Raw genomic sequence first — 25,233 nt, 5'->3', positions numbered from 1 at the left:
TCACCAGCTTTCCAATGAGGGGATTCATGGGTTGTCCTTGCAGTGGCTGGTCTCCTTTCTCCACGGTCAGTGACAGAGGGTCGTGTTGGGGGAGCAGTTGTTGCTGCGCCATCCTCAGTGTGTGGTTTTCCTCGGGGAGGCAATACTCTCCCCAATGTTATTTAATATCTACATGCACCTCCTCGCCCAGTTGATGTGAACTTTCAGATTGGGTTGTCATCAATATGCTGATGACACCCACCTTTATCTGTTGATGGATGGACGGACTCCACCCTGGACATTCTGGCCAGTGCTTTGGAGACTGTGACTGATTGGTTAAAACAAAGCCGACTGAAATTGATTCCTATGAAGATGGAGGTCCTGCACCTAGGTCATGGGCTGACGCGTTCTGGAATCCATCTCCCAACCCTTGATGGGGCGCTGCTGGCTGTGGTTCTGGATAAAGGCCCAGATCATGGCAGTTGCCAGATGTGTGTTCTTTTATCTTCAGCAGGTGAGGCAACTTGCTCTCTACTTCTCGACTGACGACCTACCTGCAGTTATCCATGCGGCAGTCACCAAATTGGACTACTGTAACTCTCTCTACACTGGGCTGCCCTTGGGCCTGCTCCAGAAGCTGTAACTGGTCCAGAACTCAGCAGTGCTTATCCTGACCAGGACTTCGTTCTGGTCACATAACATCAGTTCTGCACCAGCTGCACAGGCTCCCAGTGGAATTCCAGATCAGGTTCAAGGTTTGGGTTTTAACCTCTAAGGACCTTAGTGGACTGGAACCAACATACCTGCAGGACTGCCTCTCACCATATGTTCCTCGGAGATTGTTTTGTTCAGCAAACAAACATCTACTGTTGGTTCCTGGCCCCAAGGAGGTTCACCTCACCTCAACCAGAGCCTGGGCTTTCTCGGCCCTTGTACCAACCTGGTGGAATTCTCTGTCTATGGCAACCCGGGCTCATTCAAATTTGTTATCTTTCCGTTGGGCCTGCAAGACAGAGAGGTTCTACCGGGCATACGGTAATTGAGGCAGGTGAGCCTTCCAAACTGTCTAAATCGGCCTTCTGCCATGGGAAGGGTGTGTGTCCCCCCGACTCTGTAGCCATCTGTAACTGGCCACCCTGTGCCATGAGTTTGTTTTGGCTTAATGGGCAGTGCAATATATGTGCTGCTCTTTTTAGTACTGTATTGCTTGCTGATTTTATATTTTATGCTGCCTGTTTTATAATTGTATATTTCACATGTTGTGACCCACTCTGAGCTTACGGGGAGAGCGTGTCAGGGTCGTGGCCCCTGCCCTGCTCTGGGGGTTTGGTGTTCACTGTCGGGCTGCCGACCTGACCTTCTGTGACATACTTTGGAAGTGCTGTTTGGACCCTGTGCTGGAGAAGCAACTTGAGAAGCTGTGAGATGTTAAGAAGGAATGTGGTTATCAGCGTTGCCAAAGAGACGTGGCCAGATGGCTGGAGAAGGACTGGATTCCTAGTCATAACAATTCTTCTTTCTTTCATTTTACTTTCCTTTTCTGCATAGACGGGAAACTAGCTAAGGGGCGGGGGTAGAGTTGAGTGGGTTGTGCTTGAAGGGTTTACTATGCCTAGTAGTGGGAGGGAAAAGTTATTCCTGACAAGAAATGTCTACAGTGCTGTACTATTAGATTCTCAATAAAGCTTTAACTTATGGACCCATGCCGTGAAGTTACTGAGATCTAAGTTGGCAGTCCCTGACAGATGGCCAGCAATAACTTTCCCCTCCCCCTACTAGGCATACTAGACTCTTTAAGCACAATCCACCTGGAGGTTGCCTGCCACTAGCATACACTTTAGACACGTGAGTTGGGCACGTGCGCTCCCAACCAGTGCAGCGATGTCACTTTCGGAACTGACGTCATCGCACTGCCCATGGGAGCGTTCGCGCGCTTCGTTTGGGGCTGATTTGGGCCCCAAATGGGCTGAATCGGCCCTGTGCGGAGTGCGGGAGCGCTCATGTGGCCAGCGTGGTTACATCACTTCCGGAAGTGACGTCATCATGCTGGCCCTGGGGCACATGCATGTGAAAGAGAGCCTCGTGCTGCACACAAGGTAAGTGCCAGAGACTCCACCCTCCCGACAGGAGGTGAGGGGTACCTGGCAACTTTATTTGCCATACACAAAGAACTAAAGATTGAAGCTGAATAAACAAAGGGCAAAATGTTTCTGATTTAATTTTTTGCCCTAGATGGAAGTAATAGGCAGGCAGTTAATCACTTCCATGATCCCCAAACTAAAAGCAATGCTTCCTGCTCCATGGGCTCTTTGAACTTGCACAGAGCAGGAATATGGAAGCTTCCAGAGCTAGATTTTGGGTGCAAAGACCCTCAGAAACGCAGCCTTGACTCATACATGCTCCAAGGGGGAAGAAGAGTCACATCTTTCCACTCAGTTTCTTTTTGTCCACCTTTGTAGCTTCTATTGGACACTTTCCTCCCCCACTAGTTATTTTTTTAAAATCATTTGTTGCCTTTCTCTGGGTCTCACATACTCCATCCTGTCATCTGGCCAAGCCAGAAAAGGCTAAAATGAGCCTCCAATGCCAACGAAGCAACAGCTCAAGTGGTGTTAGAAGTGCGTGGCTCCGTCTGCCAGGGAGGTGCAGCCTGTGGTCTGGCGGCCAGGATGCAGGACCTGGAGACCTCGCAGCCGCTTTGGTTTATTTTCAGAGCACAACTAGATTAAGTCTGGGAGCACCATGACCTACATTGACAGTGCGATCCTATGCAGAGTCACCCCACTCTTAACCCATTGCAATCAAGGGCTTAGACTGGAGTAACTCTGCGTAGGATTGCTCTCTTTGGGCTCTGAGAATCAGGCCAAGGCTGTTGCTAGGGGCTTCAGTCTCACCATGATAAGGCCTGATGACCTTAATTTTATTTAAAAGCAGTCGGGGGCTTTCTGACTTGGGTTAGAGCCACAGCGCTGGAGGGGAGATCGTTTATTTTTAATTGCTGTCATGTATATTTTTCCAGAGGAAAGGAAGAGAAGCACCCTTAGAAACAGAACACATATGTATATTCTTCCAGCAGGGCAAGTTAGACTTGAAAACCTGCAAGAAAAAAAGAGTTAAAAGAGTGATCCTGATCCATTTTGTTCTGTCCCCTGAAAGATTGTTTGAAATGAAATTAAAGCTGTTGGGAGATTCAGTGGCAGGTCTCTTGCATCTGGTCTTATTGAATTTGTAGGTATTGGGGATATGTGTTAGTTGCACAGTCAGGATAGTGTGGAATAACAACAACAACATTCGATTTATATACCACCCTTCAGGATGACTTAACTCCCACTCAGAGCGGTTTACAAAGTATGTTATTATTATCCCCACAACAAACACCCTGTGAGGTGGGTGGGGCAGAGAGAGCTCCTAGAAACTGTGACTGCCCCAAGGGCACCCAGCTGGCTTCATGTGGAGGAGGGGGGAATCAAACCCAGTTCTCCAGATTAGAGTCCCATGCTCTTAACCACTACACCAAACTGGCCATGTATGGTGGAACAGTCTCCAAGCCAGTATATTGCAACAGATGAAACTTATTTTGTTGAAGCTGTTTCACATCCACTAATCCAAATAACATTATTCTCTGTTACAAGTGGTCAGTTTATCTGGCTGCATGTGAGTGTGAGTATAGGTGTGCCTCTTGCAAGCGTACACACGAGAGCTACAAAAGTATATTTGTCCTCTTTAATGTACAAGCCTTCTGTCAGTCCTTGGCAAGTAAACCCCCAAGTTCTCCACAGCAATCACACAGGTGAATTAGTTGAAGTAATTTTTATTCGAGACATTTGCTGACATTTGTAAAGCAGCCACGTGGTCCACTCCTTCAACCTTTATTAAGTATTACGGCACTCACGTAGGCTAGATGTGACGCAGCTGTTGGCAAAGCTGTCCTGAAGAGTCTTTTTGTCTGAAGAGCCTCACACCTGCCTCCAGGATAAATCTGCTCACTGGTGTCAGGTCTTGGCAGGTAAATCCCCAAGCACTTCACTGCATCACCTCAGGTTATGAGTCAAAGATACTTTATTGATGAGGTATACCAATCTCAAGATGTTCAGACAGGAGCATTGGCAGAAGTGATGCAAGGTGGGCAAGCAAGGTTAATTATAGGGGGACGGTCCCACCCCCGGGAAAGAGAGGGACCGTTAGGGTTTTGGCACGAAGGGTCCAGGATCTGGGGGAGAAGGGGGGGGATGAGCTCATCCCAGTTCTCAGGGAGGATGAGATGGCTCCAGCCGGCACTCCAAGGCCACGTTCTCAAGCCGGCCGGGAAATGGGAAGCAAAACACCTGCAAGATAAGCCGCTAACAGCCAAGCAGCTACTATGTTCCCTTTGCACGTACTCAGCGGTTCAGAACATTATGCAGGAGGACAATCATGGCAGATATGCTGCTGGAGTGTGTCTGACAACTAGTCTCCCGTGTGAGACTGCACAGAAGCCACAATGACCAACAATAGTTCCTTTTAAGTGCAACCTTGTTTTTTCAACTCTGCCCGTCAGCGCATATAGGAATTTAATGTGCTACGTCTTGTTTCTAATGCCCTGCAAGAGCTAGTGTCAAAGAGAAGAACCAGGGCAGCAACTCTGTGTGGACAGTTTAAATGCTACGAGATTCTTGAAAGATTTTTTTAAAAGTTACTCTCTCCCCCCTCCCCTTTAAATAATTAACAGATATTCTGGACTACAGTTAATTTCCCTTGTTCAATACAAATGAAAGGCTCTTAGTATCAAGTGTACTTTACATCCTGTTCTCAGTCTGTTCTTGGCATAAGGTCTGTCAGAGTAAAATCCGACAAAGAGGAAGGGAACCTCTGGTTGTCGATTGGGTATTTTTTTTGAAGTCTTTTAACAGGGTAAAATCTGAATCACATATGGCACTATGCCCTCCTTTGTTGACTAGGTAACATTCGATTCTACAATAAACAATAAATTAAAACCTTGTTTCTTGAAGCAGAAATTGGGTCTTCTTATAAGGAAGTTTATGCTAAGTTTATGTGAGTTGTTCCTGCAGATCTAGTTTTTGAGAATGGATTAAGGGGCAGTTTTTATGGAAAGACCTGAAAAGACTTGGAGGTACAGTGTTCCCTTCACCTATGGTCTAACAAAGCCAGTGTAGTATGGTGGTGAGTGTGTCAGACCAGGGTTTGAGAGACCCCGTTTGGAATCCCCACTGCGCCATGAAAACTTGCTGGGAGACCTTGGGCCAATCACACAGCCTAATCTACCTTGCAGGGTTGTTGTGAGAATAAACTGCAGGAGAGAAGAATGATGCAAGCCACTTTGTGTCCCCATTGAGGAGAAAGACAGGATATAAATAGGGTAAAAAATTAAAAGTAATTGGGACAATGGGACTTTCCGTTGTTTCCCCTGGCCATTTTATTCTACAGGCTCTGTTTTCTAGAGCTTTGCCTTCTTGTATCTTGAGTTATAGAGTAAAGTTAGTTGAGATACAATTTGTGTCTTAATTTGGTGCAAACGTGTTTCTTTTATTCCCCGCCCCCAGCAAATTTGTTTGGACTGAACCTCTCTCTTTAAGCATTCCGTTCTGCTTATGAGGTATTGAGGTTTGGCTAGTGATGATATTTCACTTCTTCTAGCCATTTAACCACAGTGTACCGAGGCTGGTTAACCACAAGCAATCCTGCTGGGCTGTTGTAATGGAGAGGGCCAGTCTCTGCATTCTAAATAAACGTAGTACACAGACCTTTGGTGACCTTCCCCACTCAAAACGGATAGGATCACATGACTGAATGTTCCCGCATGTCAAAACGCCCTGTCTGTACAGAGCTAGAATGCCTGGAAGAGAAAGAGCTTCTAGTCTAGATTTCCCTCTGAAATGCTAGTTTCCACGTGCAAGGAGTGTTTGTTTTTTTAAAATGGTGGAAGCATTCAATGTAAAATTTGTTTGGATTGGCTCTCTAAGGTAACATTAGAACTGGCTTACAAATACCTGGCCGTGGGGCAAGGCACAGGCAGAGGGAGAGGAAGGGAAAAGCAATCTGTACAAGAACAGTAGGAGAATCCTAGGCAGAGTTCGTCAGTACGACTCGGGAGGCTTAAATGTCAGTGGCCATTAGACTAGAGTTACTCTAGTTACTCCCCATGGACATACAAGAATGCATCCATACGGACACACCCCAGGAACCACGACCAGGAAGATTCTACCTACTACCCAAAATCCACAAAGCGGGTAACCCAGGACGCCCAATTGTTGCAGGAAAATGCACCATCGCAGTAGGAGTCTCGGGATACATGGACTCTATCCTCAGGCCCTATGCCACCAGCACACCCAGCTATTTACGGGACACCACTGACTTCCTCAGGAAAATACAATCCATTGACAACCTACCAGATGACACCATCCTAGCAACCATGGATGTGGAGGCCTTGTACACCAATATCCCACATGCAGATGGATTGCAAGCCATACGGAATATTATCCCGGACAAAACCACAGCAAACCTCGCCACTGAACTTTGTCACTTTGTACTCACTCACAATTACTTCGAATTTGGTGACAACTTATATCTACAGGTTAATGGCACAGCCATGGGCACACGCATGGCACCACAATATGCTAACATATTCATGGCGGACTTAGAGCAACGCTTCCTCAGCTCCCATCCACTGGAACCACTACTATACTTAAGATTCCTGGATGACATCTTCATCATTTGGACCCATGGGAAGGAAGCCCTTGAGAGATTTCATCAGGACTTCAATAACTTTCACCCTACTATCAACCTAAGACTGGACCACTCTACACAACAGGTACACTTCCTGGACACCACTGTACAACTACATAATGGACGAATAAATACCACCTTATACCGGAAACCAACAGACCGATACTCATATCTACATGCCTCCAGCTTCCACCCTAAACATACCACTCGGTCTATTGTCTACAGCCAAGCCTTACGTTACAACCGTATCTGCTCCAATACTCTCGACCGAGACTCACACTTAAGAGATTTACAACAAGCATTTTTGGGACTACAGTACCCACCAAATGAAGTGAAGAAAGAAATTAACAGGGCCAGACTAGTACCCAGAAACAGTCTGCTCCATGACAAACCTAAAGGAACTAACAACAGAACACCACTGGTTGTCACCTATAGCTCCCAGCTCAAACCCATCCAACGTATCATCAGTGAGCTACAACCCATCCTGGAAAATGATACCTCTCTCTCAGAAGCCCTGGGTGGAAGACCTTTCCTTGCCTACAGACAGCCCCCCAATCTTAAACGACTTCTCACTTACAATCATGAATCGGCCAGCAGAGTCACCAGCACAGGGACCAGGCCCTGCAACAGACCCAGATGCCAGCTCTGCCCCTGTATCTACCCAGGGAATACAATTACAGGACCCAATGGCATCAACTACACTGTCTCTGGCTCTTACAGCTGCTCATCCTCCAATCTGATATATGCCCTCATGTGCCAACAATGTCCTTCTGCTCTGTACATTGGACAAACCAGCCAACCTCTACGCAAAAGAATAAATGGACACAAATCTGACATTAGAAATGGAAACGTCCAAAAACCAGTGGGAGAACACTTCAATCTACCAGGACATTCCACCAAGACTTAAAGGTCGCTGTGGTTCAACAGAAACCTTTCAAAAACAAAATCCAACGGGAGGCTGCTGAATTGGAATTCATATGCAAATTTGACTCTGTCAAGCGGGGACTGAATAGAGACTATGAATGGTTATCACATTACCACAGGTAACAGATTCTCTTTACAGAGGCGTGATCTGGGGGAGCCCAGTGATGCCTGGTGTGGGCTTTCGGGGCCCACAGTTCTCTTTGTCAGATGCAACTGGCAGGGAGAGCTGTGGTTACCGAAGGCTTATACTACATAGGAATTGGACACCTTCACTGCTACAAACTGACTGCACACCAAAAGGAGATGTTTACATTTCCAAGCAAAGGAATGTTTTGATTGCCTCTATGCTAATTGCATTCTGTCTTCTTGTGATTTATGACCCCTCCCTTTTCTCTCTCTTTTCCCCCTCCTCTTCTGTATCTGCCCAGTTTTGATCAGGCATCTGATGAAGAGAACTTGATTCTCGAAAGCTTATGCTATAATAAAATTGGTTAGTCTTAAAGGTGCTACTGGACTCTTTTTGATTTTGTCTGTGCACAAATACGCTGCAAAATTCCTAGTAGCTCATACCAGTGGATAAATGTAGCCCAGAAGTTGTATAGGGGTCGGGGGTATCGCCTGATCGAATCCATTGGTGGAAGAAGCTATTGTGTCTAGTCTCTGGAGCTTCCGTTTCTGGCCAGAGCTGAGCAGGGTGGACAGGCGGAACCCTTTACTAACAAACATCTTTCAGGCCACAAAGATCCACGGCAGACTTAAGTCCCGACAATCTGTTTATGTCTTGGTCAGGAAACTGGTTGTTGCGGGCCTGAATCTCCAGAGGACTGCCCAGAATGCCACTGGCCTGCTAAACGGGAAGCACTTTGGGAAAGGAGCAGCCGGCCCACCGCGGGCAGAGGAGAACGGCATCCCCTCCTTTCATGAAAACAAGCAGGTTTCTCTCTAGGGGGAAAGCCTTAAGATAGACAAGATTCCTAAACTATGTCAGTAGATCCTTGTACCCATAAAACATGTTCCCATAAAACTAAACGTATATTTTGGGATATCTGGTCCGGGGTTAATTTCCTACAGTTTTCAGAGCAGCTTCCAAGTTCCACCCTCCATCTGTCTCTCAGAAAGCATGCAAGATACACAAACAAAGCATTTGGGTATGGAAAAATGTTTATAATGTTTGAACTTGGGGGCGGGGGTTGGCAAGTCACTTAAAATAATGTGGAAGGACTATTGACACGGGTAACTGAGAACCCTGCGTGTTTCTGAACAGCGTTTCAAACATGAACATAAAAATTGATCATAATAAGTAGACAGTTCTAAAAGAAAAATCAAGCTGTGCTCATTTAGTAGGACGTGAACTACAGACTATTTCTCTATCTTATTAACTCTGTTTGCAATTGGCTATAAAGTACAATATAAAAAGAATTTTTTAAAAGTTTTTTTAAAGTTCATGGGGCATTTTCTGCCCGCAGTACTAAGTGGAAAAGATGTGTTTTCTTGACATAGCTATTCATAGTAAAATGAAATATAATGACATCTCTAACTTGTATTAGTAAATGCAGGGCTTTTTTTCTGGGGAAAAAGGTGGCGGAACTCAGTGGGTTGCCCTCAGAGAAAACGGTCACATGGCCGGTGGCCCCGCCCCCTGATCTCCAGACAGAGGGGAGTTTAGATTGCCCAATCTCAACTCCCCTCTGTCTGGAGATCAGGGGGCGGGGCCACCGGCCATGTGACCGTTTTCAAGAGGTTCCGGAACTCCGTTCCCCCGCGTTCCCCCTGAAAAAAAGCCCTGGGTAAATGTAGTCATGTGCAATGTGTGGGCCCAGCTAAGCCTGATTTTGTCAGATCTCAGAAGCTAAGCAGAGTCAGCTGTGGTTAGTGATTAGATATAGGAGGCCTCTAGAGAAGACGACGATTGTTATGCAGAGGCAGGCAATGGCAAACCACCCCTTTTAGTCTCTTGCCTTGAAAATCCCAGCAGGGGTCACCACAAGTTGGCTATGACTTGATAATACTTTCTAGTACCACACACAATCTATGGGCTAGAAAAAAACTACTTTGTGATGTAGTAGTAAAATATTTATTCCTATAGTGGGGATTTTATGCCTATGGTTTAGGTTGCAGGCTTTCTCTTTGAATCCTCTTCAGTGTATGCTTAACATTTAAACAGTGAATGCAGTGGACAGTTTCATATAGAGCTGCTTGTCTGAGAGCAAAAATATGTTTCAGTCTGGATCTGACCCAATCATATTGAAAGAGAGGGTGAGGGCAGATGTATCGATTTTGGAAGCGGGAAAGTCTCCCCCCCCTTGCCCCCCAGTTCCCCACCAGCCCCTCTCCCTCCCCAAGTGGTTTGGGCCTGGCTGAGCTCACTTCTGGTATCGTCATGGCTCAGCTGGGAAGGAAAGAGTTGGGAAATGACGACTGCAGCAGGTCCGCAGAGCAAGGAACTTGATCCACATCGTGCCCAATAAAGCCTCTGCCAATTAACTCTCTGTTTAGAAATTAAACATTTTGTACTTTCTCTGCAATCAATTTTTTTTGTTTTGTGATGAGAAGAAGCAGTTTTTAGTTTTCAGTGAAAAGCTATTTTTTCCCTAATTTTAAAATGACCGTGCTCAACAAATTACATGTCCAAATAGACACAACTAGCCCAAGAATAACGGTCATCATTAGCGTGTCCCAGGGCCATCCATGAATCCTGTATTTGTGAATCGGCCTCAGGTGTTTCAGGCCCTCAGGTGTTTGTGAGCGTCAATTTTCAAGCTGTTATTTGAATAGCTAAATGAAAATCTTAATTAAAATAGGTAATTGTTTATTTTGACTGATCTGAATCCATGCTTATTTGAAGAAGGAAAAAAGGGTCTCTAAGCAACAGCAATAGAATCCCATCTCCTAATTTGTTTAGGGTTTTTATTTCCATTTTCAAATAAAATAAACTTGCTAACTTTGGACATTGGTTAGAGACAAAATGTAGATTGGAAGATGTCATCCTGTGCACATTTTCTGGCAGGTGGTTTTAACTGTCCACAGACAGGGCCAGATACATTCCCAGGAAAATATGAACAGAGCTCACTTGTCCTGTATCCGTCCCCTGAGGATCTGCTTCAGAGGCCCTATTCTACACACCCATTCTGTGAAGCAAAATAAGAAGCTGTCAGTGACTGGGCCTTTTTGGTCATTGCACTTCAGCGGTAGGACTTGCTCCCCACCACTGTCCACTGGTGACTTCTCTTAAACTTTTGGTTCAAGATCATGAATGAATGAATGAATGAATGAATGAATGAATATTCGTTTATATACCGCCCTTCAGAGCAACTCAGAGCCCACTCAGAGCGGTTTACAAAGTATGTTGTTATTATCCTCATGACAGTCACCCTCTCTCAGCCCCATCCTGGAAGCTGTGACTTGGCCCAAGGTCACCCAGCTGGCGTCAAGCGGAGGAGTGGGGAATCAAACCCGGTTCTCCAGATTAGAGTCCCGCGCTCTTAACCACTACACCAAACTGGTGTTTTTATCCATTACTTGTTTAAGGTCGTTGCTTTTTGTCTTGAAACTGCTCTGATGTGTGATACATTTGTATCTGTGGTCAAATTTTTATAATCTCTATTTTATTTCTTATGTTTTTAGAAGTTTTGCTGCTGCTGCTTTTGCTGCTTTCTTGTATTGGTTGTTGTTTTTTATTGTTTTCTGTGATTATTGTGCATTATGTTTTTACTTGTACACTGCCGTGAGAGTCTCAGCTGGGAAGCAGCATACAAATAATTTAAATGTTCTAGATTAGAGCCACAGTAGAGGCCTGTAACATATGTTTAAGTAGAGATCATAGAGTTGGAAGGGGCCATACAGAGACCATCTAGTCCAAGCCCCTGCCCAGTGCAGGATGAGCCCAGAGCATCCCTGACAAATACTCATCCAGCCTCTTCTTGAAAACTGCCAGTGAGGGGGAGCTCACCACCTCCCTCGGCAGCTGATTCCACCTTTGAACTACTCTGACATGAACGAACCCACTCGAGATTTCCACCAGTTAAGCTCCTGGACCTGAATTCCTTAGAACATGGTTTGGAAGAAAAATATTAGGATGCTTACCAGGGTTCCCTGGTGTGATTGCCTATGGAGGGCCACATGTTGCGTTCATGACTGGACGTGATTTCATGATTGCTGTGGGGTGAACCGTACAGAGCAGGTTCTTTTCTGCCTTTTCACTCCCTTAGTTGATTCAGGCCCTTGTCCTGGCCTGCTCATATTGGTAGGCACTGTACATGACAGGCACTGCATGTATGACACTGGTTAGCCTTAGTGTATGTGTGCTGAAGAGGTTGTTGGCATGCACTGGGGGCTAAAGTCCTCTTTGTAGGCCTATCATAAGCAGGCATGGGGGGGGGACTCCTCAACCCAGATGGAGAGGGTTGCCAGGGCCCTCCATCCTCCCGCTGGGAGGGGTGGGACCTGGCACTTTTTAAAAAATTCCTCGCGCATGCGCGCTCTGGCACTGACATGATGATGTCACTTCCATAAGGAACATCACCACGCCAGCCACACGGTGACGCCACTTCCATAAGGAACGTCGTCGGGCTGGCCGCGGGAGCACTTCCGCACTCAGCACGGGGCCTGTTTGGCCCGTTTGGGGCCCAATTCGGCCCCAAACAAAGCACAGGGACACTCTCTCGGCCATTGCAATGACATCACTTATGGAAGTGACGTCACCACGCTGGATGGGAGCGCGTGCATGACGCATGCTCCTGAGGTGCCTGCCAGTGGTGGGTAAGCTCTGGGAGCTTGCCCCCTCTCGCCAATCATCCAGTGATTGGGAGACAAGGGCAAATCCCTGGGAATTTGCCCACCGCCAGCGGGCACTGGGGAACCCTACAGATGGAGCCCATTGTGAAATTCTGTATGTCCCCTCCTGCCTTCGTTCAGAACACTGAGTCTGCCACGCTCTACGTCCTTCCTGGGGAACTCATGCTTAGCCTCCCACTGCCAGGGGCAGAAGGCATCGTACTCCTCCATTACTTCATTTGAAAATTAGCCAACCGGTTTGATTCTATAGTAACAACATTAATAATTAGCAGAAATTAAGCTTGGCAAATATCAAAAAAATAAAAAAAACACATGTGAGTGGGTCAACTAATTGAAGAAATTAGGCTGGGGTACCAGTCATGCTTAGAAACCTTTCCCCCAACACTTATATTCAGGGCTGGTCCTAAGTACACCCCTCCTCACCAGGGCCCACATTGCCGCCAGACATGTTCAGGCCAAAGTCCCAGAAAATGGCATGGTCCGCTGTTGCTGACGGCTGAGAGTGAACTGATCCCGTGTTGTTTATGATCCCCTCATTGTGCCTCCTTGGGCAATAAATAACGTAAATAAGTATAAAGACTCACTTAGGTGAGTCACTCCGGAGAACTCGCTGTGCATATGTGCTCAGTTTTACTCAGCGCTTTGGCTCTGCTAGTGAAAATAGTAGGTAAAGGTAAAGGCATTGCTCATGCCAGGCTGGCAACAAATCCAAACCATGCCATTGCTACCATCGGAGAATGCACTGCAGGGTCTCTTCTTGGTCATCCACTGTTTTTACTCCTTAGTGTTAGCTCAAAGTTCAATCAAACTGTACCTTGGCAGTCTCAGTAACACGCCATGCTCAGAGAATGAAATAACACTTCCTGATTCATTTTTAGATCACTCGTATTTCCTTATTGCAGATATGACTAATACTTTTCAGATACCCATAAAATGATCTTACAGAGATAGTTGTTAAAACCCAGGATAAGTCCTCTACTATAGTTACATATTAAATTTGTGTCTGCTCTTTTTAAAAAATATCTAAATGCCGAAATAAAGTCAGAGATAGTTTTCCCGATGGGGTTCTTTTGATACTTTCTGGGATGCCATTTATCTTCTTGCCTAGGGAGATGGTTGTCTACAGGGCCCGGGCCCAGCTTTTTTGCAGCCTAGGCAAGGCTACCTACTTGCGCCCCCGCCCCTTGCCCACTGCTAACCAGTTTTCAAAAATATATGAATTGTAGGAAAAGTGAAAAGTAGAAAACTTGGTTTTGAATAATCCTGTGAATTGCGATGTTAAAATTTAAGTCTCTTGAATGTTTCCATTTCAAGCACATCACAATCTCATTTTGTGTGTCTTTTCCTCTGCAAATTTTGTCACCAATTCCTTCAGGTCAAGTGCTGATACCTCGGCATGTTCAATTGAAATAGTTGTCAGTCTATGGATGACAGGCTATGGCAGATAAACCCCTGTACCCTCACAGCAAGAAATCCACGATCTTGGTTGAAAAGGCTTTTTTCAGGAATCAAATCAAATCCACAGATGTGTCCATAGGATTGCTCAGAAGAAAAGCAGCATGTAAGCAAGTTGACAGGAATACCTAAATGTGTGAAAACCATTCTTCTTATAGAGCACAATTACTCATCCCCCCTCCCAACAGTAAAACATACTTTCTGGCACGAAACAGTCTTGAGTACTTCTTCGCATCGTTTACATATCAAGTCTAGACACTAGGAAGGCATAAGATTAAAGTTTAAACACAGTGATTCATGAGAGTGGACAGTTTACAAGGTCAGAAGCTCTGGGAGCTTCAAAGCAGTTAGATAAAGCACCTGCAGTTCCAGTAGGCCTGTGAAAGCAAGGCAATTTATGACACTGGCAATATGACATCAAGGTACAGCATTAATAATGGTTCACAGTAACAGCTCAGCTTAAAATAATGGCATGGATGAGGTGCAAACATGACAATAGTTGCCAAATCAACTAGTCTCTTTTGCAGAGTTGTTAAGCGTATGCACGTTTTTATAAGTTTGAGCTTTGAGAAACCGTGTTCACCACTTGCTACTGACACTGGAAATGTAAGAAGGATCATTAGAGCAACAGAAGCATTAGGCATACTATCCAGGAGTTTTTGTTGCAGTATGAAGAGAAATACTCCTTGTGCATAGACTTTGGAAGTCTTCGAGCTATTGCTGTAAGTTCACAGCACAGATCTTCAGCATCAATATCTTTGTTCCCATTGTGCCTCAATGATTTTTGCAAATTCTTGCAGGCCTTAAGTATGTCTTCAGTAAAATGTTTGTTGATACTGTATATGTCTTACAGGAAGCCAAATAGGGAATTATATTGTTGTAGCTGCTGGAATCTCTCTTCAACAGATTGTATGGCCGTGTCTAAGACAGCATAATAGAAACCTGCTTTGCATTTCTGCTTTGGATCCTACAGTGCCTCTTCTTGGGCCTCATATTCAAACTGCTGTTTCTTTCTCCTTTTTCTAACTTGTTCTGTCTAAAGGTTTGTGGTATTTCTACCTCCTTTGCATTCTCAGTAGCATCTGTCAAAACGAAAACCCTCATCACACCTGCAGCCCGCAAGGTAATTCTTGGCCACTTGCAATTGGCTTGTAGGTAAATTCAAATCAGCTTCCTTATGGTGTAATTGCTTGCTTGTAGGATTACTTTCAAAAAGGATGTTGTAGCATGTAGCAAGGGATACAACTTACAAATTGCATCAGCAAGGGCCTTAGCTTCGATCCGAGAAATATTTCCAGATAAATGTGTTAACCTAACATTCTTAGGCTCTTGTCATCAAAGATCTCTATTAAAGCATCATTAATGGAGATCTTTGATGACAAGAGCCTAACACTGATATCTCAGTGGCTTCAAAGCATCGATCCAGACTCTCCCACCTCATTTGACTCAATGGCTTAACAGTTATGCCTGATACATGGCTAGTGAGAATTTGCCAGCACTGAGTAGAACTAATTCTAGATCTGTTGAACCAAACTGAAGAAACTTGTTGTTTCCAAACTTCACTTAGCAGCATCATTGCCTACCAAGTTTAAAGAGTGTATATTGCAGGGCACAAAAAAGACACATGGATTTGTGTCCAGGACTCTCTTTTGCACATACAGCTTCCTCAGTGGTAGTTTCAACAAGGGTACAGCCATATTCTTGCTCTTCAGTTGCCTTCTGTGTACAAAGGTATTTCCAGAAGAACCCCTCTTGCTTTGATTGCACCTTGGCACTTTCTGCTTTTTGTTTGCAGAACTGAGCATTTTTTAATCAGCCACAGCTCTCTAGAAAAATGACTATATTGGCTAAGGAAGTTTAAGATCGGTCCAGGGATAAACTGAGACAGTAGTTAGCACGAACGCACTTTTCGTCCAAGCCAAGCAAGACCAGGAAACAGTTGGGTTTAGGGTAGAGCATTTTGCACGGGAATGAAGCTAGCCAATCATGGGGTGAGCAATAGTGAGGTTATAGTATGTCAACCGGTATCATGTCATCCCCCTAGTAGAAATACATTTACAGGTATGGCAGGCAGGCTGGCTTGCCTACCTGTCACTTATGCAGAGAAGGGGAAGTGTAAAAATGTACAGGATCAGAATTGTTTTTCTATTCAGTGCCAAGAATTCTATCAGAGAAGCTAGGAGGGATTTTGTTGCAAATAATGGGAAAGAATGTCCAGTAACTGAGCTCATGAATCTAAGCAGGATGCCATTTTGGTAAGTAGATTTCAGGATTCAAACATCAATTTAGTGTTAGAATCTATTGAAGCTAGTTTATTTTCACCTTTCTGTACTTTCATGGTGCATGAGCAAGATAACCTAATAAAAGTTTAATCTATGAAATTAGGTCCGGAATGACATGTAATAACCCAGTGTTCACTTCATTGTAAGAATTAGGACGGAAAAGTGAAATACTTACATTTGATAAGCTACATTTGCTTTGCTGATAGAAATTACATTCAGTTGACACATAATTGACTGGAATTCTTTTTGTAGTTGCATAAACACTTGTGTGCAGGGCCTGATTGAGGCCCAAGTTCTCTCTTGTATGCCCCTGACCCTCCTTCTGTGCATTCGCAGTGGGCTTGCTGATTTCTCCTTCTGGCAGCAGGTCCCCTCATACCACCACATTAAATGGTGCTTACGAGAGTTCCTGGAGTTTGGGGAAGAACTTTCCTGTGGAGGGGGATAGGGTTGCCAGGTCTGACTCTGTAAATACCTGGAGATTTGGGGTGTGGTGCTTAGCAAGGATATCATGTCACATCGTGACGTCATTATCCTGTGAGGTCACTTCCAGGACATTCTCAAACCCCACCCTTCCTGTGATGTCTCTTCCAGGTCATTCCCTTCCCCTTCCTGTGATGTCTCTTCTGGGAGCCCCCACCCCAACCTGCCCATTCTTGTTATCACTTCCTGCTTTCACAATTCAAATTAAAATTCCCCCTTATTTCACTTCCCACTAGGGATCCCAGGTGTCTGCCAGTAGCAAGAAAACTCCCAGCAGTTTCTCTTCTTGCCCACCGGTTGCTGGCAACTGGTAGAAAGTTTTTGGCCATCCATAGAGGCCACTTGCAGGCACTCTGGGTACACGCACTCTCTTTGAAAGGAGAACAGAAAGATCTTGAGGCCCTGGATAGACAATTCTCTGTCACCCTCTCTAGAAAAGCAGGATTCCTACCCCCCCCCACCTGTAAGCATTTGCCATTTTGAACAATCTTCCTGATTTGTTGAAAGCAGACCTGAGCATCTAGAGACCATCTTAACAGTGTTGTCTGTGCGGGGTCATGGAGGGGGCCAGGCAGAGAACAGCGGGCAGGTACAGAGCGCTGGCATTGGCTTCAGCGCTGGTATTAGACTTTTACTGTATCAGTGTAAAAAAGCACTTCAAATTACATTCACACAAGCATGCAAAAGGAACCAAGGGGAGTACTTATGTCTAAAACGAGAGGTTCTGGAATTGTGTGGAAGTCTGCCAGCTATGCTGGAGGGCAGCCCTGCCCCTTAGTGCCAGCTGTGGGGATGCATGGCATGCTCAGGGAAAGGTAATCAGCAATGTGCTCCAAGGTGCTTACCTTGGTTATACAATATGACGAGGGCTGTCACCCCCTTAAATGTTTCTTCATTTATCCATCAGATTACACATAGCAAGGGCCACCTCCGGTGAGGGATTCTCTCTTCTCTCCTGGACCCAGGTGGCAAAAGCTTTTTTGATATGCTGTTACCACCTGCATATACCACCTAAAGGTGTGCGTGTGCTTTCCCCCCTGAAAATAGTAGAGTCCAGTAGCACCTTTAAGACTAATCAACTTTATAGTAGCATAAGCTTTCGAGAACAACAGCTCTCTGTCAGATGAATTTCTGAACAATCCCTGCATTATACATGTTATAAATTAATAAATATGTTTCCAGCCCTGATGGCTGGCAAAGGTATGGATGTGTGACAGAGAATGTGTGCAGCAGCTGTGCTCTGATAAGTTCATTATACAATAGAAATGTACATGTTCAAGAATAAAGTCTCTGTGCTCATGTCTGATTCCACACACATTGAATAATGCACTTCCAATCCTCTTTAGAGATCATTTAGAACTGAATTTTTCGTGTGTGAAACAAAAAACCCACTTCCAAACGATTGCTAAAGTGCATTGAAAGTGCATTATCCAACGTGTGCGGAATCAGCAGTGTTTAACATCTCCATGGTGCCATCTGGGTGAGACCTTCAAGCTAAGCTTCTGGTGCAGTTCTGTCCCTTTCCACTTGCAAATTAGCAAAATGCCATTTGCAGTTATGAGATCTGGTAAAAGCTCTATTGGGAGGGAAGGTGGCATGCTATAGCTAGAAGTAAAGCAGGGTCAGGACTTGGTGGAGGAAGGAAATGGCAAATCACCTGTTCCCCTCACCTGCCTTAGAAGCTCCCTTGCTGGAGCCACCGTAAGTCAGAGATATTATCTCTCCCCCATCCAATTTTTCTAATACCCAGCCTGATGAAGAGTTCTGTAGATATTAACAATTTCCATGCTTTGTCGAAGGCTTTCGCGGCCAGAGAACGATGGTTGTTGTGGGTTTTCCGGGCTGCATTGCCGTGGTCTTCGCATTGTAGTTCCTGACGTTTCGCCAGCAGCTGTGGCTGGCATCTTCAGAGGTGTAGCACCAAAAGACAGAGATCTCTCAGTGTCACAGTGTGGAAAAGATGTTGGCAGGTCATTTGTATCTACTCAGGAGGGGTGGGGTTGAGCTGAGTGTAAACTTGTCCACAGCAGCAGGGTATACAGTATACTCCTGCAGAGGTGAGGGGGTCTCTACTGTCTTTTGCTGATCGTAGCATCTGTTGTATTTTTCGGGTGGGTCTGAATACTGCTTGAAGGTTATGCTTTTTCATAAGCTTTCCCATCTGATCAGTAATTCCTTTGATATATGGCAAAAATACTTTTCCTGTAGGAAACTGTTTTTCCTTGGTTGTTTGATTCATCCTGGGTTTGATTGCTCTTCGGATTTCATTTCTGGAGTAGCCATTTGCCTGAAGTGTGTGGTTTAGATGATTAATTTCCTCATTGAGAAAGTGCGGCTCACATATCCGTCTTGCACGATCCACTAATGTTTTCATTATGCCTCTTTTCTTTCGGGGGTGATGATTGGAGTTTTTGTGTAAGTACCGATCAGTGTGAGTTGGTTTCCTGTAGACCTTGTGACCTAACTGAAAGTTTGCTTTGCGGATGACCCAGGTATCCAGGAATGGGAGTTTTCCCTCAATTTCTTTCTCCATTGTGAATTGTATGTTCAGGTGGATGTTGTTGAGATGATTCAAAAACCCCATCAATTCTTCCTCTCCATGGCTCCAAATGATAAATGTATCATTCACAAACCAGAACCATACACTAGGTTTGTGGGGTGCTGATTCTAGAGCTGTTTTTTCAAAATGTTCCATGTAGAAGTTTGCTCTAGAATCAGCACCCCACAAACCCAGTGTATGTTTCCGGTTTGTGGATGATACATTTATGCTGGGGTCGGCTTTGCAGAGGAGGCTTTAGCTGCTTTGAGTTCATTCTGCTTTTTTCATTCGTGAGTGAGAGAGAGCGAGAGAGTGAGAGAGAGAGCAAGCATAGCTGCTGGGGTTGGCTTTGCAGAGGAGGTTTAGCTGCTTTGAGTTCATTCTGCTTTCCATTTCATTCAGGGGTTTCTGTGTATGTGTGTGCTGCTTTGAGTTCATTCTGCTTTCGTTTCATGGGGGTGGGTGAGGATGTATGTGTGTGTGTGTGTGTGTTGCTTTCATTCTTTTGTTGACTGAAGTTGACATTGTTATGGTTTACACAGCTTTTGAAAGCAGATTGGTTCTGTGTTAGTTAAATATATCAGTTATGGTTATTTGTGTTAGTTAAAATATCAGTTATGGTTATTCCAGTTTTATGCTAGGAATGGATAGCTATGTCCAAGTCACAGAAGACTTTCATCAATATATTATCAGCATATAGGTGTTCTTATGTCTTAATAGCTGTAACTCAAATGGTTCTCCCCACCCTCAGCTGATTAACGTCAGTGAAATTGCAGTGGACATATGGGTGTTAAGGAAGTTTTTATTAATATTGTTTGTCTGGGACATTGGAATATTTATGAGCATTTCACAATGTCACAATGGCTTAGCCATTGGTAAGGAAGAGTTGGCAGGCAACAAAAAAAAGCTATTTTAAACTAAGTATAACTCTAATGCAGCTAAAGTTGGGTATCTAATTTTGAATTGCTCCAGTAAAGCAAAACCCTCTCTGAAAATTTGAAAATTCAATATTCATTAGATTAGGAATTTCAGACTCTGTGGAATTTTGAGAAAGAGTTTTAGAATTTTTTTCTATGCTGGCAGAGGGAATCTGTTAGAATTTAGATTTGTGAGATGGGTTTTGGATTTTTAGAGGCCCCCTCGCATATTTTAAAATATGATTCCAAAGAAATGAAATGTTTGGGAAAGGGAATGGAAGATTTCACTTTTTGTAGAAGATACAGAAATGGGGGGGGGACCCCTTTCTCATAATGGTGTAATTTTCCAAGCTTACTGTAACAAAATGGTTACCAGGGGTGAAATGAGTGCCAGTTGCTGTTAATCTGTCTTTAAAGAAAGGGGAGGAAATGTTCCCCATGAGGTCTGATGGGCTGTGGGGCCAGGGAGGGGCCTGCAGGAGTCTTGGTGTGGGATGCCCTTCTTCCTGGACTACAACTCCCAGCTGCCCCGGGCCAAGAAAGCGCGGGAAAAATAAGGGGTGGAGCCTGAATAGAGATACTCAGCCGATCCTGAGGGGAAAAAGTCAGTCACCTTCTTGGTTGAAAAAGGGGAGGCTCCTGCTGCTGGGTGAAACCTGGGTGCCTAGGCCCTAAATGTGGAGGGCCTGGGAGGCAGCAGAAAGGAAATGAAAGGGAGTCACCTTCTTGGTTGAAGAAGGGGAGGCTCCTGCTGCTGGGTGAAACCCGGGTGCGTGGGCCCTAAGTGTGGAGGGCCTGGGAGGCAGCAGAAAGGACATAAAAGGTGAACCTTCCCTCAGACCCCCCCACCCCCTTAAGGTAGAGTAGGGGACAGTGTGGTAGGGAAAGCAGATGGCGGTTCTCTTCAGTTTGATTTTCTGCCCTATGAGTTCTGAACAGGGGGGTCCACCCCTATGTGTGGTGCCTTTACCTGCTTTGTATATAGTGCTCTGTATATAGTTATTAAATTGTACTTTTTTGGAATATAAAGGACCTTGTGGTGCTCTGACTACGTAAGCTCCCCCACTTGGCACGCTACAGGAAGGGAGGGAGCCCAGGAGAAACTGACCAGGCCAAACCTTGGTGGGTTGCCAATTCTCCAGGGCCCACCCAAAGATTGGGGAATTCACTTCCCAGTAAGGAACCTCAGCCAGAGGGGTCTCACTGCCCCTCAGTCAGGCGGTGTACAATTCAGTGAGTGGTGGCAGCGACGAAGAAGGTGAGCCATGCCCACCAGGGACAGTGGGAGGTGGATAGCGGGGTGAGCAGGCCATTGACAGCAGCTCAGTTGCCCGTTCCGCCCGTTCCGCCACACTTACTAACATTTATCTTGTCGTAATTAGAGATGGGCACGAACAGGAAAAAAACCTGAACATGATGTTCGTTGTTCGTTGCCATCCACGAACAGGGACTCATGAACAACCACGAACATGACCTTGTTCATGAACATGTTTGTGGTTGGCTGTTCGTAGGGGCCAGCAGGCTCTCCTCCAGCCATCATCCAAATTTGGTCAAGATCCCTACTGCACCACTCCCAGAAACCTGACCTGAGCAGGCACCAGGAAAGGTACCAGTAATAAATAATAGCTTGGCTCCAGAGCCTGGCAGCAGCCCTGGAACCTGAGGGTGGGTAGATCCCTACCACACCACTCCCAGAAACCCTACCTGAGCAGGCAGCAGGAAAGGTACCAATAGTAAACAATCGCTTGGCCTCAGAGCCTGGCAGCAGCCCTTGAACCTGAAGGGGTAAATCCATATCCCACCACACACAAAGAAAACTCAAGCACCAATGCATTCTCCCTGTCTATCAAAATGCCAACAGCAACTGTCTCTCCCTCTCCACTGTCTGCAAAGACTAGCCAGAGCTGGTCTTTGCTCTCTTGTAACAAATTTGGAGCTCCACACATGGAAGGAAGACCTGCCTATCAAGCTAAATTGGGCTTAGATTGGGGTTTCCAGGGCAACAGCAGGACTTCAGACAGAGTTCAGACAATCCCTGCCTATGTTGCCAAGGGAATTGATTGCAGGTGCCAGACTGTCTGGCTTGACGAACAGCAACGAACGAGGCTTGCCACGACCACCTGTTTGTATCGAATGGGGCCTCACGAACAGCTTGTTCGGGAACAGCAGATTGGGCTGTTCATGGCTTTTTTTTTGTTTGTATTGCTGTTCGTGCCCATCTCTAGTCGTAATACATTGTGCTGGGTTCCGGGAAATGGTGTCACTTCCGGGAGTGGCGTCACTTCCAGGAGTGGCATCACTTCTGGGAGTGATGTCATCACACCACGCACACACGTGGTAATGGAGAGTTCCACCACCTCTTTTCCCAGAACAAAAGCCCTGCCAGGCAGACAAGTAAGATTTAGGAAAGGCAGTCAGCAGCACGAAATGGAGCAAGGCAAGGCCCTTGCCTACAGAGTAGCGGGGTGGGTGGAGGAAAGACTGGATGAGACTTGGAAGGATGTGTGCAGTGGCTAGATTACTAATACTTGCCTCACCCCCAGCCCCCAGCCATGGCCAAGATGCACGCACAAAAATAAGCAGAGTGCCCATAAGAAAGACTGAATTGATTGATGCTTGGGGAGAGGGTGGGCAGTGCCGGTGGCCTTCAGCCCCATTAGAAAAGAACTAATTCTAATGTACCTCTCCTCCTTTGCTTCTACTGAGTGCATACAGATGCTGTGTACACCAGCTTTTACTGGGAGGAGATGCTCTAGCTGGAAGTTGTTTTCCCTCCATAGACACTAAGAGGAAAGAATGCTAGTGCATCCCCCTGTTGGTGGCCATTCCCGCCCCCACTCCTGAATGCATTGGAAGCGGCAAGAGGGGGCTCAAATTGGAGGATCCCCCACATCCAGCAGGGGACTGGCAACCCTAGAGGGGGATGATGTGATAATGAAGGGCATGACAATTTACACATGATTACCCAACATTTGATAACTGGCATTGCCTGTGTGAACTGACTCCACTGAAACTCTGAATGACCTAAGAGTTTATATGGTATGGGATGATGTATATGAACCAGGTTTTAGTTCTGTGCAGATGTTTATAAGAATTAGAACTGATTCACTCATCATTTCCTGCTTTCCCCCTATTTTATCCATCTTGAATGAACGGCTGATGATATGTTATTTCCTTTCAGGTGCCCGAGATTATAAGCACTATCAGACAAGCAGGGAAAATTGCACGGCAAGAAGAGTTTCAGAATAACCTTTCAGATGTTGAAGATCCTTTTAGCAAAAAATTTGAGGTGCTGTTCTGCGGCCGGATGACTGTGGCTCACAAAAATGCACCTCCGGCCCTCATAGATGAATGTATTGAAAAATTTTATGATGTTAGTTATACCAGAACCTTGGGCTTTAGTTCCTTCTCCCAACATCAAGAAACTGCCAACCACTCCAGAGGATTTTCCATCAGTGATAAATTCCGATCTGTCTTCCAACCTTCAGTAAATGAAGAACAGGAGAAAAGGCCGATGAGGAAATCCTACTCTCAGCCAGGACTACATTCTTTTTCATTCAAGAAAAATTTGCAAGACAGAGGCCTAAGGAGTAACAGCTTTGCCAGATCCTTTGATGAAGATGTTTCTCTGAACTTAAGAAGTGGATTTATTCATGGACAAAATGTAGTGCAGCCAATGGATATTGCAGGAAACCGCATTATGTTGTTTACGGTAAAAAAACTGTTGTGTTTACTAGCTTCTTTGATCGCTGGCTTAGGAAAGGTAGTCCAAACTCTGGGGTGTTACTAGTTGAAGCAGTACAGTTTAGTTCACTGTATGTTTTTGTTTATATATGGAAAGTGCCAGCATGGTTCCTGCTTCGTGTCAAATAGGCCTGCACTGCTTGTGAGCTTCTACACCGGCCACATTGTTTTGCCTAGCCAGCTGCTTAATACCCCCACCATACCAATTTTCTGCAGTTCCAGACCCATATGTGATTGGTTGGCCACATTCAGTGTAGTGGGACAAGTTAGTAATCTTGGTCTAAAAGCAGATCTTGAATAGTCAAAAGGAGTTCATTTGAACTTGTAATCATATAAATAGTTAAATAATTATTTATCAGAACAAACTGTATCCATGATAATATTTGTGATAATATCCTGATTAGGGCAATTGGGAGGTGAGGCAGGAAATGAGAATGGTATTGGGTTTTAGTTCATTCATTCATTCATTTATTATTATTGCAGCAAAAGCCAGTAAAACAAAACAATTCTGAGATAAACGATAAGTTATCACATCAAAGCATAACAATAAGATCAGAGCATTAGCAAAAGAAGATTAATAAAATAAGAACAGTAGAGATAAAAAAGGGAAAAAGCAATTATACCACATTTTCAGCTAAGAGGAGTCTGCGTTTCCTAATGGCTAAGGAACAAAATTTGGTCACGGCATAAGTCATTGAACTCTGAGTGTCTTCTAAAAGGAAATTGTGCAAGACTTCTGGTCTGAAATCAAGATAGGACTGCAAGGGATTGAATCTCGTCAAGAGAGGCAGTATAAGGCAAGCCCGTTCCTCTTGATAAAATTCACAGAATAAGAGGACATGAGTAACCGATTCCACCATGTTGGTCATGCATGGGCATAGGCGTTCATGTACTGGCACTCGAGCAAATTTACCCTGCAATACTGCAGAAGGAAGTGCCTCAAAATGGGCTCTAGAGAACGCCCATCTGTAAGGCTCATGAGTGATGTTGGATAGATAAGGAGCAGCAGTAAAATTGGGACTGGATTTTAAACATTTGAAGTTCTTGGGCAGCAGAGAGTCTTCATTTTGTAATTCAGTATCAAAAAGTATCTGTGTAAGTCTCAAAAAGTCTCTGTTCTTGCCATTTGTAGGCTTCCATAAAAGAGATATTCTGGAACTAAACCAATCAGTTTAATCTTATTAAGAATTTGTGTGGACCAAATAGGTTAGGGGTCCGAGGCCAAAAGGTAAGGTATTAGGCCCTTCGGATTGTAGTGAATTTTTAGCCAGAGTAATATTGCTTGTTCCCAGACTTTTGTTTTGACTCTGGGTAGACCAGCCTCTTGCCCAAGTACTACATTGGGAGTGCTTCTAGGTACACCAAATTAGGATCTAAGAAAATTGGACTGGAC

At 45.0% G+C, this 25,233-nt stretch overlaps 1 protein-coding gene across 3 annotated transcripts in view; it reads left to right on the top strand.

The window, feature by feature from the left end:
* TBC1D1 (TBC1 domain family member 1) overlaps window positions 1-25,233 on the top strand; it is a 212,579-nt gene that overhangs the window by 64,741 nt on the left and 122,605 nt on the right. For all 3 annotated transcript variants that reach the window (XM_054997481.1, XM_054997480.1, XM_054997478.1), the window contains exon 5: window positions 23,278-23,808. In XM_054997481.1, coding sequence (XP_054853456.1) covers window positions 23,278-23,808 — 531 coding nt within the window. The remainder of the gene's footprint in view (window positions 1-23,277; window positions 23,809-25,233) is intronic.

Source organism: Eublepharis macularius, chromosome 14 (genome assembly GCF_028583425.1).
Source record: "Eublepharis macularius isolate TG4126 chromosome 14, MPM_Emac_v1.0, whole genome shotgun sequence".
Classification (NCBI taxonomy): Eukaryota; Metazoa; Chordata; class Lepidosauria; order Squamata; family Eublepharidae; genus Eublepharis; species Eublepharis macularius.
Note: the sequence above shows the minus strand (reverse complement) of the source record. Positions and strands in the feature narration are given on the sequence as shown.